Source organism: Sylvia atricapilla, chromosome 17 (assembly GCF_009819655.1).
Source record: "Sylvia atricapilla isolate bSylAtr1 chromosome 17, bSylAtr1.pri, whole genome shotgun sequence".
In the NCBI taxonomy this organism is placed as follows: domain Eukaryota; kingdom Metazoa; phylum Chordata; class Aves; order Passeriformes; family Sylviidae; genus Sylvia; species Sylvia atricapilla.
The window spans coordinates 8673953-8688796 of NC_089156.1; the positions used below are offsets into that span (position 1 = coordinate 8673953).

The following is a 14844-nucleotide window of genomic DNA, read 5'->3' on the forward strand; positions in this document are numbered from 1 at the left end:
CGCGGTCTGGGAGCGGCGCCCCGATGGGGACCCCGCGCCCTCACGGCTACGGCGGCCCCATAAAGAGGGCCGGGCCAGCCCCGCTCCTGTCCGTGGCCTGGCCTAATCCCCGCAGCGGGGCGGGCACGGGCCGCCGGCCAAATCCCGGTCAGCTGAGGAGCTCAGGCGGGCTCGGGGAGGTGGCGAGAGGAGCTGAGCTCCGGGCGGCAGGAGGGAGGGATGGCGCCCCGGCACACGGTAACTGCCCGGCCTTGTCTTCACTCGCGGGAGGCTGCGGGTTCTGCGCGGAGTGAGGGAAGGACAGTGCATGGACACAGTGTAGGAGGTGGGAAAGCTCCCTGAGGCTGCTGTGAGGATTGAGCGAAGTTGAGCATCCCTGTCACAAAAAAGTTCTGAACCATCGAGGAGAGTCCCAATGGGCGGGGGAAAAAAACCAAAAAAACAACCCACCACCAAAGCCAAACAAAACAACAACAAAAAAAGGCAAAGCTGTGTCTTAATATATTAGTAACTTAAGTTCTTTGGCACCTTTTTCCCCCTGTAACGTAGTTTATTAAATTTTGCGAAGGAAATCTAATTCAGCCCATGCTCAGAATGGAGCACCAGCCCCTGCTCAGAGGGTCTAGCTCGCCCTGCAAGGTAAGCAGAACCATCCTGGCCTCTCGAGGTGGATCCTGCAGGGAGTTTGTAGTTTTAGCTACGATGTACAGATGTGAAATGTGCAGGTATTTCATGTTTGCTTTTAAATAGAAATGCATTAAGTGATCAGACTCAAAGAGTTTTGTGCTTTCCTTGGACACCTGGTTGTGTTAGAAAGTGGAAGCTGTAAAAGCAGCTTTCTGATTGTCACGTTTTGCATTGAAAGCAAATTGAATTTTGTTTGTGTCGTGTTTCTGAGATGAGGTGAACGCCCTTATAAACTGCCAGGAGTTCAGTAGCTGCCAGAACACATGAGGCTGTTATCTGTGCTCTCTCTAAGGAACCAGGGCACAAATTCCAGTGTGAGAGAGCATGCCAGTGTCATGAGCCCAGCTGATTTGGGCAGGAAGAACAAAAGATCTGTCATAACAAAACCGAAGTTATATGATGTACGGTCATCATTTTGGGTTGTTTGTTTATTTTCTGTCCTTTCTCGATTCCAGGTTGTACCCACAAGACACACAAAATAGTTTTACACAAAATAGTTCTTAGTTAATGTAAAGGTCTGAGTGTGCAGTGCCACTATTTACCATATCAAGTTTTATTTTTTTTCCATACTCACTGCTGCCCTTACTTATTACTCTTGATGGATTGCTTTGGTTGACATTCAGAGAAACACTTTTTATTCTTGGAAACCATAAGGAAATGTTAATTGGATTTTAATTCAATTAGATCAATTTCAACTTGCAAATTTCAGTCCTGAAGGAAGGAAGTAAATTTTGATGAATTCTCTTTAGGAAGGCTACAGCTCTTTCAGAATACAGTACAATATCTGGAATAACTCAGCGTTTCTGGGAACTGGACCAAGAATGAGAATGATGAAGAATTAGTCTACTTACCTTACAATGCAAAATTCAGAGACTACAAGTTTATTGAAAGAAATATGTACAGCCTTTATAAATGAAGGAAAGGGAAATCTGATCACTGAAGTGCCTTTAATATAGGAGACATTGTGTCCAGCTGAAGTTAGTCAATAAGATACTATGAGATGAAATTAGAAGCTAATTTAAAACAAGTTTTCTAGGCATTTGAACTGGATGGTTTTTTTAGTATGATCATATTCAGTAAAAAGTAGACATAGAGAGCACTGTATGAGAATATCAAACACTGTATAAATCTCTGGAGATATCTGGCCATGAGGCCTCATCCAAAGTATGTTTTATGACCAGTTAGATTCTTCAGATTTGAATGTATCACAGTTGTAGTTTGTGTTGACCTTAAAACCTGTGCATTTGTGATTCTATAAGTTTTAGTTTGTAAATACTGATTTGAGAATGTAACTACATCATGGATATTGAAAAATTAAAAAAATACGTGCCATATTGGCACATAAATAAACGTTAAATATTCTTATTAAATAAATATTTAATAAATAAGAAATAATTATTAAATATTGTTGCCAGTGAACAAACAATTGTGATGGAGGTACTAAGGCTGTGCACCTGCCAACCTGCAGACATCAAGTAATTATTTTAGGGACTTAAAATATTGTTTAGGGGGAAAAAGATACTGTTTTTTTCTCACATCTTGGTTAAAATGTGACTCACAGAAATTGAGATTTGGTTAATTCTTATACTGAGTCGTGTCTCTAACACCAAACATACACAGTCTTGGCATTCTTTCATCAAAAACAGACACCGTGAGCAGACTGGCTTATGCAAAAAGCATTTACTCAGCTCTAATGGTTTTCTTGCCTACAGTTAATCTGGAGACTTGTAATTGTGGTATTTCCAAAGGTTAATGATCAGGCCAAAGCCAGCCTGAAATGCTTCTTCTGCTGCAGGTGTTCAGGAGTTTAAGTGACTTTTAAACAAGTATTTTAACTACTCCACACCAAATGCATGATGTATTTCACCATAATTTTCTTTTAGCTATTACGTGTGTGTGGGCTCAAGGTCCTATCTCTTTTCATGCCTGTGACTTTGTTTTGTTCCCCAGCTGCCCAGCTGGACCTTGTTCCTGGCTGTTTGTGCTGTTGGAATTGGAGGCACCTTTCAGTATGGGTACAATGTCTCTATTATCAATGCACCCACACAGGTAAAAAGCTCATCTTTTATTCACTGGGCTGTTTCATTTCTGAGCAAAATGTGCTTTTGCTGTGATCTCAGTGGGGACTGAAGCAGTCTTCCTCTCAAATGAAGGAATCTTGTTAACTTCCCCCATGGTTTCATGTGCATTTGCTTGTGAGTGCCTCCCATCAGAGGTATTCTGTGTCAGACAAAAGTGCCAAACAGGCCACATAAATGCTGTTATTATTAGAAGGATTAACTGAATAAGTAATGTATTTTTCAGTTACTAAAATAGCCCAGAACACTAAGGGTAGAGTAGACAGAACATTTTCAGTTGGAAGGGACCTAAATGACCATCTAGTCCAACTACCTGATCATTTCAGGGCTGACCAAAAGCTGAATCATGTAACTAACAGCTTTGTCCAAATGCCCTTGGAGCACTGACCACTTGTCTAGGAAGCCTGTTCTTCTGTTTATCCACCCTTTCTATAGGATATCAACACTGCTTCTCCCAAATATCAAGTTTAAACCTCACCTGACACAGCTTTGAGCCATTCCCATTCTTTCTATCACTGGATAACAGGGAGAAAGGGTAGTTACTATTTACGGGTGTCCATCACAAGGCAGATTACTGAAAAAGATCTTAGGGAATTAAAATGTTGCAGCTGTAGTGGCTGAGTAACTTGGAGGTATTTTCACTTGTTACTTGAGGGTTCTTTGCTGTGGCCTCCAAGATTCTGCATATTTTGTGGATGACTCAAGGATCTGAGCAAATGATCTTGTGCAAGTGGTGGGTATCACTTTTTGCTACCAGCTGATTTATTTGCTTGGGAAACTGTGAAGACTGAATTTGCTTCAATGCTGTATGCTTTTTACAAAGCTTCAAAGAAGCTGTTTGTGAAAAAAAAAAAAAAAAAAAAAAGTCATATGCTGGAAACAGGAGAATCCAAGAAGTTTATTCTTCTGTAGTCTTTGTTTCCAGGCAAAGAACAGGAGCCTCTGATTAGAGATACATGCCAGTTCAAGAGTTTCCAAAGGCAAATTTTACAAAACCAAGCATGTGGAATAACAGCTTAAAAGTTCTGACACATGAATACTGTAAGAAAGGTGGAGTATTATTAGAGTTGAAAAGGGATTTTACTATGACTTTTTTGGTTACACTAAGGCAGGGAGATTTTGAAGTGTCAGAATGAGTCCCCTGACAGTAAAATATTTTAGGTTGCAAGGCCTCTGTGCTCTGAGATGTTCCTAAAAACAATAGGGACAAGCATCCACCCTGTTCCCCTCCTTGTTGAGAACGACCTCAGAGCTCTCTCGTGCCAGTGCATGTCAGGGTTGTGTTTCTCCTCTGCTGCAGCACCCGAGGCAGGGCACACAGCAGAGCTGCTCAGCAGCCTTTGAGGTGTGTGGTGAGTAGGAAACACAAGGTTTTCCTTGTGGTCAAGTAAGCTTCTACCAGTCAGATGATATCTCTTAGAACTGACTCCCAGAATTGATTTTCAGGACTGGAGTGCAAGTTAGTTATTTATAGTGCTGTATAAAATGCTACACATTCATCACTCTTTTTTACTGCAGCATATACACAAGTTCTTAAATGAAACCTGGAGTAGTCGTTACCACAAGGAACTGAATCCAGATTTGCTGACTTTTCTCTGGTCTGTCATTGCTTCCATCTTTTCCCTTGGAGGCCTGTGTGGAGCCCTGATCGGAGGCAGCATGGCAATACGGCTGGGCAGGTCAGTTGCAGCAGGCACAGAAAAGCATGTTTGCTTTTCCTACCTTCCCACTGGAATAGAAAGGGAATAAATGGAAAAAGAGTGGGAGAAAAGAGTACCTGGGGTACCTATATATCTATGTTTTTTCACTTTAAAACTGAGTTTTATAGTAGAATTTTACAGTTTATTTCAGTGTGACTCTCAAGGATGAGCCCTGAATTGTGACCTTTGACTTTGTCTCTGCATTACATTTACTGAAATCTGAGTAGGAGAATGCACATAGAGTGTGTTGGAAACATGAGTTCCCCCCTGACACATTTGCAGCCCTTGTGCCAGTAAAGACACGCTGCTTCATCTGTTGCACTTAATTTGTCTAAATGAGGAAACCCCACTCCTACCTTGTCAGGCATTTCTGTCATATTTATGTGTTATTCTTATGTTTAGACATTTAAAAAAACATAGCAGTTATATCAGATATCTGGGTTTTTAGGGAAAAGCATGTTTCTTCTGTATAAGGTCAATTTTTCCCCCACATTATCAGAAAGGAAAACTAAAAACCCACCTTATTACAGATTTCCTTTGTCTGGTTGGGGTGGGATGTTTTTGGTTTTGAGGGGTTTTTGTTTTAATCAGTTTTTGTTCGTTCTGTGGTACTATTATTATTATTATTATTATTATTATTATTATTATTATTTTGTTCCTCCTCTTTAGGAAAGGAGCTCTTTTGATGAATAATGTTATAGCAATACTAGCCTCCATTTTAATGGGGATCAGTTTTCCTACAGGATTGTTTGAGTTACTGATTGCTGGAAGGTTTTTGATTGGCATAAATTCAGGTGAATGATTTCCTATTCCTACTATCAATAAACTGTGGTGAATGATAAATTATTGTTCCTTCTGATCCTTTAGGTTTTATGATACATGTTTATGACAAAAATGTCCTGTAGTTTAGCTTGGAATCTGAAGGCAGTTAAATGAATAGGAAATTAATGAAGTCCCATTGTGTGTGTGTTTTGCTTTAGTAACTCTTTGCAAAGCAATTTCTATTGATAGGAAAATGTTTTTTTTTCATTTACTTGTAGGTATTGGGCTCTGTGTGCAGCCTCTTTATATTGGGGAGTTTGCCCCAAAACATCTAAGAGGTGGCTTGGCCATGGGGACTTCCATCTTCCTGACTGGGGGAATTCTTACAGGACAAGTAATTGGTTTGAGGTAAGAAATGCCTTTTTTATTTTCCTGTTTTTTGTTACTCCTGGTGTAAAGAATTCCAATTTCCTACAGCTCATTGCAGAACATGCCTTGTGCCATTAGAATTCACACAAGAAGAAAGAGAGAAGAAAATCCTGCTTGAGTCACCTTATTCCTACAGCTGCCAGCCATCAGTGCTGTCTCCTCAGGGAAAGTAGTGTCAGTTCAGATGGGTCACCAGAACAGCATCAGTAAAGCAGCCACATTTGAGCTGAGTTCATGTTTTCTGGCAGTGTCTTGCTGGAGACAGTGGATGTTGGGAAGAGAGGACTTGAGAGCAAAGGACTCACATTTCTGTATCACAGCACTATCACTGCTTTTGTCTTCTGTGTGATCAGAGGAAGTTGCTCAGGCCTTCATCCAGCTGAAACTTAGAAGTTCCAAGAGCAGAGACTACACTAAATAGTAACCAATAGCTAATTATTACATTTCTTTGCCTTCTTTTTCCACATTTTTCAGAGAGTTATTAGGTGGAGAAAAGCAATGGCCTCTGTTGCTATCAAGCAGCTGTATTCCAGCATTAGCCCAACTTTTATTCCTTCCATGGTTTCCTGAAAGTCCCAGATACCTTCTTATTGACAGAGGTGATGAGCTAAGCTGTGCCAAAGGTAATATCCAGCATCTACACTTTCTGTTCTCCAGAAGGGTACAATGAATATATTGGGCTCCAGATTCTCCTTTTATCTTTATCCACACAGCACAGTTGTATCATTTAGTGCTTTTTGGCCCATGTTTTTCCACCATTGAGCTTATATGGAAGAAGGGATTGTGGAGCTCAGGAGCCTATAATAGGTTATAAACAAAACTTTATTATCCTGTTTCAAATGTAAGTTCATTGCTGAAGCTTCAAGCTGATTACTCTTAGTGGAAAGTTCATTAACAGGATCATCAAAACCCCTACTGTTGGCCTTAAGAAGACAAATTGTCACTTGAGATATATTTAATAATGAACATTTTAAAGGAACTGATGCTGTATACTCTTTAAGATCATTTGTAAAGATTTTAGTCTGGGATCCAAATGACTTCTGATTATATTTGCCTTAGGAGAAGCATTTTCTGTCTTTGTTCCAGCTCACTAACTGCATCCCACTGGCAACATTAAAGTCAGGGCCATAATGGAGGACTCAATATCTGCCTAGAATTTAGGCAAAACACTTCCAACTGGTAAGAGTGTCCTTTAAGGAAAAGACTATTTGAAGGTTTGAAGTTCAGATACAAAATATTTTGTGTAGTGAATATTGCAGTCAGATATTCCTCTAAAAAGAACCAAAGAAATGCCACAGAATTCTCCAAATCCACCACAGCAAAAAATGTTGAAAGAACAGCAAGGAGCAAGCTAGTCACAAAGAAAATTTTTCATATCTTAGCAAAAGCCAGGTTGTTATGGAAAGAGATGATTTCCCAGGAGTTGTGGTTAATAGGTAAATGTAAACTATTTTTTCTATTTGTAGCTTTGAAACGATTTCATGGTTCCTCAGAGTATCGAAGGGAGATGGAAGACATCCAGCGGGAATGTTTTGCCTTAGATGGGGAGAAACCCAAGAAGCCCTGGCAATTGTTCACTGACCGTGGTGTGAGATGGCAGCTCATCACTGTCATTGTGATGACAATGGGCCAACAGCTCAGTGGCATTAATGCTGTAAGAGTTCACGAGAACAAACAGCTTAAATAATTATTTCATTTCCACCTGTTTTTCAACTGTTTATTAACACAAAGGATCCTCAGAGAAATGGGATAAGTGAGAAAGAATGTCTTTGCGTTATTTTGGTGTTTCCCTTTCATTTTTTCTCATTTCTGAGTTTCTGGTTTGCAAACTTTTTTAAAGAATGACTTGATACTTCCTCTGAAAAATATTCCTCTGAAAAAGTAAATAAAGGTGGATCATCTTATCCCAGTGTGTCTGGTTTAGGACTATAAAGCATATTCAGTAAGTTGAATAGTCCTATTGGCTTTTATGATAGCAGTATGTTTACTTAGACATGAATTAAACAGATTGTTATTGCTGCTTAAGTTAAATAAGTAACTCACAATATAAAATACACTGATCTGTATGTTTAGTACGAACATGACTTTGTTTCCAGACAATGTTTTAAAACCAGAAAAACCTCATTATTTGCTTTTGGGTTCTTTTTTTTTCTTCTGTTGTAGATTTATTTCTATGCAACTTATGTTTTTGAACAAGCTGGGATCTTGGCAGAAAAAATCCCGTATGTGACACTCGGCACTGGAGTTTGTGAATGTCTCACAGCCCTCTCCTGTGTAAGGAGCAGTTTGTTCCACCTCCCAGTACAAAGAGTAATGACAATTCTTGAAGAATATTGGTAAAAATGAGATCAGGGTTTTAACAGAAGATTGTGTCTTGTCCACAGGGTTTGCTGATAGACTATGTGGGAAGAAGATACCTTATCATTGGGGGTTATCTCCTCATGACCCTCTGGTGCACTGTTCTGACCTTCTCTCTGACCTACCAGGTGCCAAGGACTCGTTCCTATTACACGATGTGACTGAGGAGTGAAAAGGGCACGATAAGGGGAAATGGGTTTAAACTGAGAAATGTATCAGGTGTCAGGAAGAAATTCTTCCCTGTGAGGGTGGTGAGGCCCTGGCAGAGGTTGCCCAGAGAAGTTTTGGCTACCCCAGCCCTGGAAGTGTCCCAAGGCCAGGTTAGATGGAGCTTGGAGCAACCCAGGATAGTGGAAGGTGTCCCTTCCCATGGCCAGGGGTGGAATGGGATGAGCTTTAAAGTCCCTTCCAGCCCAGCCCACACTATGATTATGTAATTCTATGAAATGATTTAGCAAAAATTATTAAGTGAACACTATTTAATTTCTCTGAAGCAGAACTGTTAAATAAATTAGCTGTAGAAGAGTAATGAAAAACTGCTGGTCTTAGTTGAAATAAAATACAAAAAGAAACATAACTTAAAGCCAGACTTTAAAACTGGATTATCAAAATCTGACCTAAACCATCGCACTGTCTTCTGTTTCAGGAGCTGTACTCCTGGGTGCCTTACATGAGCATGACGTGTGTGTTTGCCTTCATCTTGAGCTTTGGGCTGGGCCCAGGTATTGCACAGGAACGTGTGTGAGGGGTGGAAGGTCTGGGAGGGCTGGGCTGTCACACAGGCAACAAGCCTTTGCAGCAGAGCTGCTGTTGCTCTGGCTAAGGAACTCAACTGAGGCCATCCTACAGCCCACAGCTGAGGCTTACCATGCACACTTCTGGGACAGCTACGTGTGAGGGAGGGCTCAGTTCTGCCCCTCAGAGCAGAGGGGTTCTACACTTGTCAGAAGGGGCCTGCTCCCTGATCAGAGCTGCTGAAATGGGGCTGTTTTAGTGAGAAACTTCCTGCCAAGGCAATAGCCTCAGAACTGTGCTGTTAGGAATTATAATAGATCAGCTAATAGCATATTCAAAAGCAAGTCAATATTCTGTAGCATTGAAATACCTCAGATGGACATTGAGCAGAATTCTCTGTTGTGTTTCTGAACCATCCCCAGGTGGCATAACAAACACCCTGACAGCCGAGTTATTTGTACAGTCCTCACGTCCTGCTGCCTACATGATTGCAGGGACTGTGAGCTGGATTAGTTTCTTCACAGTTGGAATGCTCTTTCCCTTCATAGTGGTGAGTATGCACAGCACAATTTCCACTTCATCTGCTGCCAGTCTCCATCCCATTGCATTATATACACTTGTGTATATTATTGACACTTGACCAGGATGTACACTGCCCCTCAAATGAATTTAACTAGATTCAGTCCCTCTTTGAAGTATTTTTTACACATCACAAACCCCAATATAACATGATAAATGAAAAGTAAAAGGAATGCACTGGAGGGCAATGTTCATGTTCAGATGAAAAAAACAGAGAAGGTATCAAAAGCAGAAAAGCTTAATCAGATACTGAGGTTTAGGTAAGACATTTTTTAATAGTCCCTTGTGCTTTTATGGCAAAGTAACATTGAGGACCTGTGGCCAGTGGGTCACATCCCTGAGAACTTGCTGAACTGACAGAGTTCTGTAAGCAGAAGATTATTAGGAAAGGGAAGACAGACTTCCATCTCCAGCTTTGTATTTTTAGTTTTAGCACATATTCTTGACAGCAAAACCTGCAGGAACAGCATGCACCAGGGTATCTGGATCTGCCTGTCCTTTCTTCATGGTGGAGCTCTGCTTCTCAGTAAGATTGTTGGGTTTTTTTAACATACAGCATTGAAAACTATTAACATTCATAAAAAACTTAAATGATATAATCTTAAAATATGTGACATCTAAGTAGCAAATGCTGACTTCTCGCTAGATTGTGACATTTGACTGTTTAAATGGTTTATCTTTATTTTAAAAGTTACCCCATAGCTGTGCAGCACTTGACAGTCTTTTATCTAAAAACCAAAATTCTAAAAAGTTACAGGTAAAGAATAGGTTGAATGACTCTTTTTAAGAAACATCTGAGCAGCAATCTTAAATGTGAATAGAAACAAAAAGCTTATTTTCTCAAACCTACTATTACACTTGAAATATGTTGCAATCACATTTCTTTTCAGAATGGACTGAAGCAGTATTGTTTTGTGGTGTTCTTACTGGAGTGCTTCTTTGTTGCTGCTTTCATCTTCCTCGTAATTCCTGAGACAAAAAACAAATCTTTTCTGGAAATCAAAAAGGAATTTCACAAGCTTAATTTTGGAAGAAATACCAGGAAAAAGGAAACAGAGCTTTCTGAAAGGAGACAACTTCAAGATGAATTTTTAAAGAATTCTGCATAATTTCACAAGTGCAATAGAACTTCAGTGAGAATTATGAACATAATCTTCTAAATTAGGAGTGTAATACATGATCAAGTGGCTTATTAAATCTTCCTGTGTATTTAGAGGAATGTAACTAGAGGCAAGTTAGTATTGCTGAAATACTATTAACAACATATTGCATTATCCACAGAAAACTTTGTTTAGCTGTAACCTGGTGCTGTAGGGATGCAGAAGTCCCAGGGAGGATGTTCAGTGAGCCCCTCTGAGAGATTTCTGTAGATAATTCAGTGACCCTTCTTGCATTTCAAAGCTCTCCTCAGTTTGGGTCATGGGTGCATCCAAATGCTTTGCTGAGTGTAACACTCTGAGTTCTTGTTAAAGCCCACACAAAAACTGATAACTGAGAATATTTGAAATATTCCAGTTTATGTAGAAATAGGGATATTTAGTTTCTTTTTTTCCAAGTATGTAACTCTGAAAGCCTTAAAGACATTCTTCATCCAATCCTACTACTGTACTGTACAATAAAGTACAGCACCTCCCTGAATTATTGGTATTTATAATAAAAACTTGTATCCGGATAAAAGAGTTCCTTGGGGTTTCAATTTGGTTTATTTTTTCTCTAACCTAGCATCTTACCTTTTTAAACTATGCAACAGGGTAAAACTCCTTCTAGGTTTAGGAGGTTAGTTGCCATTAGACTGAGCTCTACATACCAAAAAGCATGAAGTAGCAGAGAGGACAGAAACGGAGGAATAAAAGACTTTTTACCTTTAAACTACAGGAAGCCTGTAGGACATGCTTAATGAGCCTTCTGTCCCCTCTTCAGTATTTTTTCCTTGACTCTTTCTCAACTTAAATAAATCCTTCACGTGTTAGGAAGTAGGAAATGTCACATCTGGTGTTTGTGTGCCTGACATTTGTTTCCATACCTGCCACAGCCAGCAGAGTCGCCCACCTTACCCAGTATTTTTCCTGGCTGTAAGCATTTCCAAAACCCATCTGTTACTGAACTGCTGCAGCAAGCATGGGATTTCTTTTACATTTATTTTCCTCCTCTCAGAATTAAAGCTTTTAATGGAAGTATAGGAAACAAACACCATTGGTGTGATTTTGATAACAAAACCATTTGTTTAATTGAAAATAATGCTGACTTAATAACAAAGGAGGCAACATCAGGAAGGGATCTTCTTGGCCTTTAGTTTATCCTCTAAGTTTGCAAAATACTTCATTTTTGCTAGCAGCTTCTTGGCTTCTTGAAGATCATCTGAAATGAAATAAAACATTACTAGTTTACAGAGGGAGAGGTGAATTTGCATTCTCAAAATGAGTCTCAAGGTTTCAGTGGCAGCACCTGTTTTAGTACCAAGAGCTGTAAGCTGCAAGGACTCAGACACTATTAAAACCATGCTGCCTGTTGTTTTAATCTCAGATGGTTTGGGAACACCTCAATTCAAATGTTTCACAAAACATGTAACACTGAACAATTTGGAAAAGAAATGTGAATGAATATCCTTTAATGACTTCTGTAAAGTGGCTGTAGTATTGATCTACCCACTAGGCAAGTTTAAATGTGTATAAATAGACCAACTGACATAACTGAAAAATGCAAATGAGGAGGAGTCTGGTCTGGACAGTGCCAATTCCAAAACTGATATTGATGCAATTTCTCCTCAATTAAAGGGGAGGGTGGTTTATGACCCACAGACAAATACAACAGTCCTTCTCATGGCACAGACTAACAGAATGTAACTCCTCACAGGAGTTACACATTAGGCTCAGCCAGCACTACTTTGATGTTTACAGCTACACACACCTGCACCTGGCACAGAACTACAAAGGTTTCTTCCCAGCTTCAGAAGCTTGGGAATGGTTCAAGCTTGTGCTTATCCATTGGTTGTAGAATAAAGCTGATTATTGCACAGGAAGTCCCCAAAACCTTAGGCTGAACAGGTCTTTACTTGCCACACAGCTTCTGTGGCTTTCACTGCAAGGAACAGCACTCACTGCTCTTCTGCAGACCCAGGACTGCAGAACAGCTCCCAAATTAAAGTGTGAAACCTCAGAAAATGTCTGAGGTGAAGTCTGTCCTTCCCAGTATTCTGGGAATCACACAAACAATTTCTCAGCATCTACATTCCCAGTCAAAATGATTATTTAGATGCAAGATGAATGGAACTTTTGTAGTGGACTTTGTTTTTAATGTGAGGTCCTGAATTTCCCCAATCAGCAGGAATGTCAGTTTAGAAGTACTTATTCTAAATACCTAACAAAGAACCCTTGTTAATGCAGTATTTCTGTTCCATAGCTCAGGGAATATTTGCCAGTAAGAGCATGTGGAGCTTTAAGCATTTGACAGTACGTATGGCAACTAAAAACTTCATTAAAACAGGTACCTCGTTCAAAAGCTGCAGTCACCTCTTTGGTCAGTCCTTCTTGTTTAACTGCAAAACAAATTATTTCATTTTCTCTTTGTTATACTTAGGGTATTTTATACCACTGAATTTTGACTGCCTGTGGTGGGAAAGTTGGGAAAGTCAGACAAGCATTTTATTCAACTTCATTCTGACAGGTTTTTTCTTTGGAGCAATTGACTAGCCCTCACCTGAAGGAGGTTGAGTAAATTCCTTTTTATTGTCTATATATATTTATTTTGACATCATAATAGGTTCTGTTATACAAGTATTCTCAAGACAGATGTGATGTTTAGGTGCATAAACGGGTAAAGACAACACTGGAAAAGGGGAGCACAGGGCAGAAGCTCTTGCAGTGAGTCAATTCCAGACTAAGACAAATTGAAGACATTATAAGAAATATACCAAAACAGTTAAAAGCTTTCAGACTCTGGTATTACAAATAATTCAGTATATTAGCTCTGTACAAATTCCTCAAATCATAACCTACCTTTAATTAAAGTCTCAATTTCTACAAGGCCATGCTCATTTTTGGCCTCTGCTAATTTCTCATTAATTTCCATGATTTCCATAAGGAACGCTGAGTCTGCATCTGCATCTGTCTCTTGTGCTGGCTCCACTCCACTCAGCTCCAGCTGGCAAAGGAAATGGGAATTTGAAAATGAATACTTCCACATCTATTTCAATGGGAATTATTTTCTTTAGTATTAAGTCTCTTCACGGGTCATAGTCAGATTCATATCCAACAGACCTACAGTGCTTAGAGACAGTCTGAAAATTAACTTCATACATAGGCTGACCATAAAAATCAGCAATTACCCAAAGCCAAAAAAACATAAAAAAGTCTGCCATGGGCCAGACTGAAATTCTGAATAAGCAGCCATGGCCAAACACCACGTGCAATGTGAAGGCAAATCAATGTAAGATGAATAGCAAATGAAATGATATGTTCATTAATTTTTGGACAAATTTGGTTCTGGTCTCCCTTCAATCTCTGGTGATCCTCTTCAGAGGAATACAAATTAGCCGACTAAGGGCTGAATGGAAGGTGCGATCCCTACCAGCAGCACCAGCCCCCAGGGTTAGTTACAGGAACACTGGAATACCTAACGGAGCCCTTACTAGATAGAGGCCTCGGCTCAGAGGGTTCAGCAGCGTCTGGTAGGCCTTGTTGATCAGGGAAGAGTGTTGCTCAGAGTAGTACTGCTCTTTCTGCAAAGGGACGGCAAATAATTGGAAGCTAATTACAAGTGGCAAAATACACTTTTGTTACATGCGGAACACCGGCGTCCCCACAGCAGTCCGTGTGTGAGACAGAAGGCTCTGTGGACCTGAGAACTGTCACTGCACTCAGCTAAGGCCTGACGAACCGCAGCGGCCCCTCATCGTCCACCTCCACCGCAAATCCATGGCAGAGTCTCTTCTGAGCACCGAAAGACAAACACAGGCGAATCCCCTCACTCCCCGAGCGGGAGAGAGGTGGGGACTCGACACTGCGACCCCGCCAGGCAGCCGAAGGCTAAAGGCGAGTTCCTCCGGCGGTCACCGAGCCCCGCGGGCCCCTCCCGGCCCGGCTCCCCCGCCCGGCCCGGCGCTCACCGGCGGCCTCTGGCCGAAGCGGTCGGGGTGGACGGCGCGCTGCAGGCTCCGGAACCGCCGCTGCAGCTGCTGCGCGTCGATGCGAAAGGAGCGGTCACTGCAGGACACGAGGCGGGTGAGACCCGCGGCCGGCCGAGCCCGCGGCCGCCCCGCCCACACTCACCAGTCCATCAGGCGGAAAAGGTCAGGCCGCGGGGCCGGCGGCTGCAGAGCCTGGCAGCCGGGGCAGAAGCGCGGCCCATCGCCGCCGGGGAGCGCGGCGCCGCAGCTCCAGCACGGCGGCCCCGGGGCGCGGCCCAGCGCGGCCCCGAGCAGCGCCCGGCGCGCCCACCCGAGCCGCGCCCGCAGCACCGCCCGCATCGCGCCCCGCTCCCGGCGGCCCCCGCGCGGGCCGCCCGCTCATTGGCTGCGC

At 41.6% G+C, this 14844-nt stretch overlaps 2 protein-coding genes across 5 annotated transcripts; one reads left to right on the plus strand and one right to left on the minus strand.

Moving 5' to 3' along the window:
* The first annotated feature begins 21 nt into the window (after positions 1–21).
* Positions 22–11007, plus strand: LOC136368963 (solute carrier family 2, facilitated glucose transporter member 11-like). Of its 3 annotated transcripts, XM_066331493.1 has the most exons (13): positions 22–237; positions 569–639; positions 2638–2736; positions 4284–4444; positions 5135–5259; positions 5506–5635; positions 6131–6279; positions 7123–7310; positions 7820–7930; positions 8041–8142; positions 8661–8736; positions 9172–9299; positions 10219–11007. In XM_066331493.1, the coding sequence occupies exons 1-13, from the start codon at positions 24–26 to the stop codon at positions 10435–10437; spliced, it is 1773 nt and encodes a 590-aa protein (XP_066187590.1). In that variant the 5' UTR covers positions 22–23; the 3' UTR covers positions 10438–11007. The 3 variants fall into 3 exon arrangements, with proteins under 3 accessions (XP_066187590.1, XP_066187591.1, XP_066187592.1); XM_066331494.1 differs by lacking the exon at positions 7820–7930; XM_066331495.1 differs by lacking the exon at positions 569–639 and having other exon boundaries at positions 137–237.
* Positions 11008–11525: 518 nt separating this feature from the next.
* On the minus strand, positions 11526–14809 carry HSCB (HscB mitochondrial iron-sulfur cluster cochaperone). 2 transcript variants are annotated; one of them, XM_066331496.1, is made up of 6 exons: positions 14596–14809; positions 14433–14529; positions 13956–14045; positions 13324–13468; positions 12816–12863; positions 11526–11686 (listed from the first exon to the last, which is right to left on the minus strand). In XM_066331496.1, exons 1-6 carry the CDS (start codon positions 14790–14792, stop codon positions 11595–11597), a joined length of 669 nt encoding a protein of 222 aa, XP_066187593.1. In that variant the 5' UTR covers positions 14793–14809; the 3' UTR covers positions 11526–11594. The 2 variants fall into 2 exon arrangements, with proteins under 2 accessions (XP_066187593.1, XP_066187595.1); XM_066331498.1 differs by lacking the exon at positions 13956–14045.
* Positions 14810–14844: the final 35 nt, after the last annotated feature.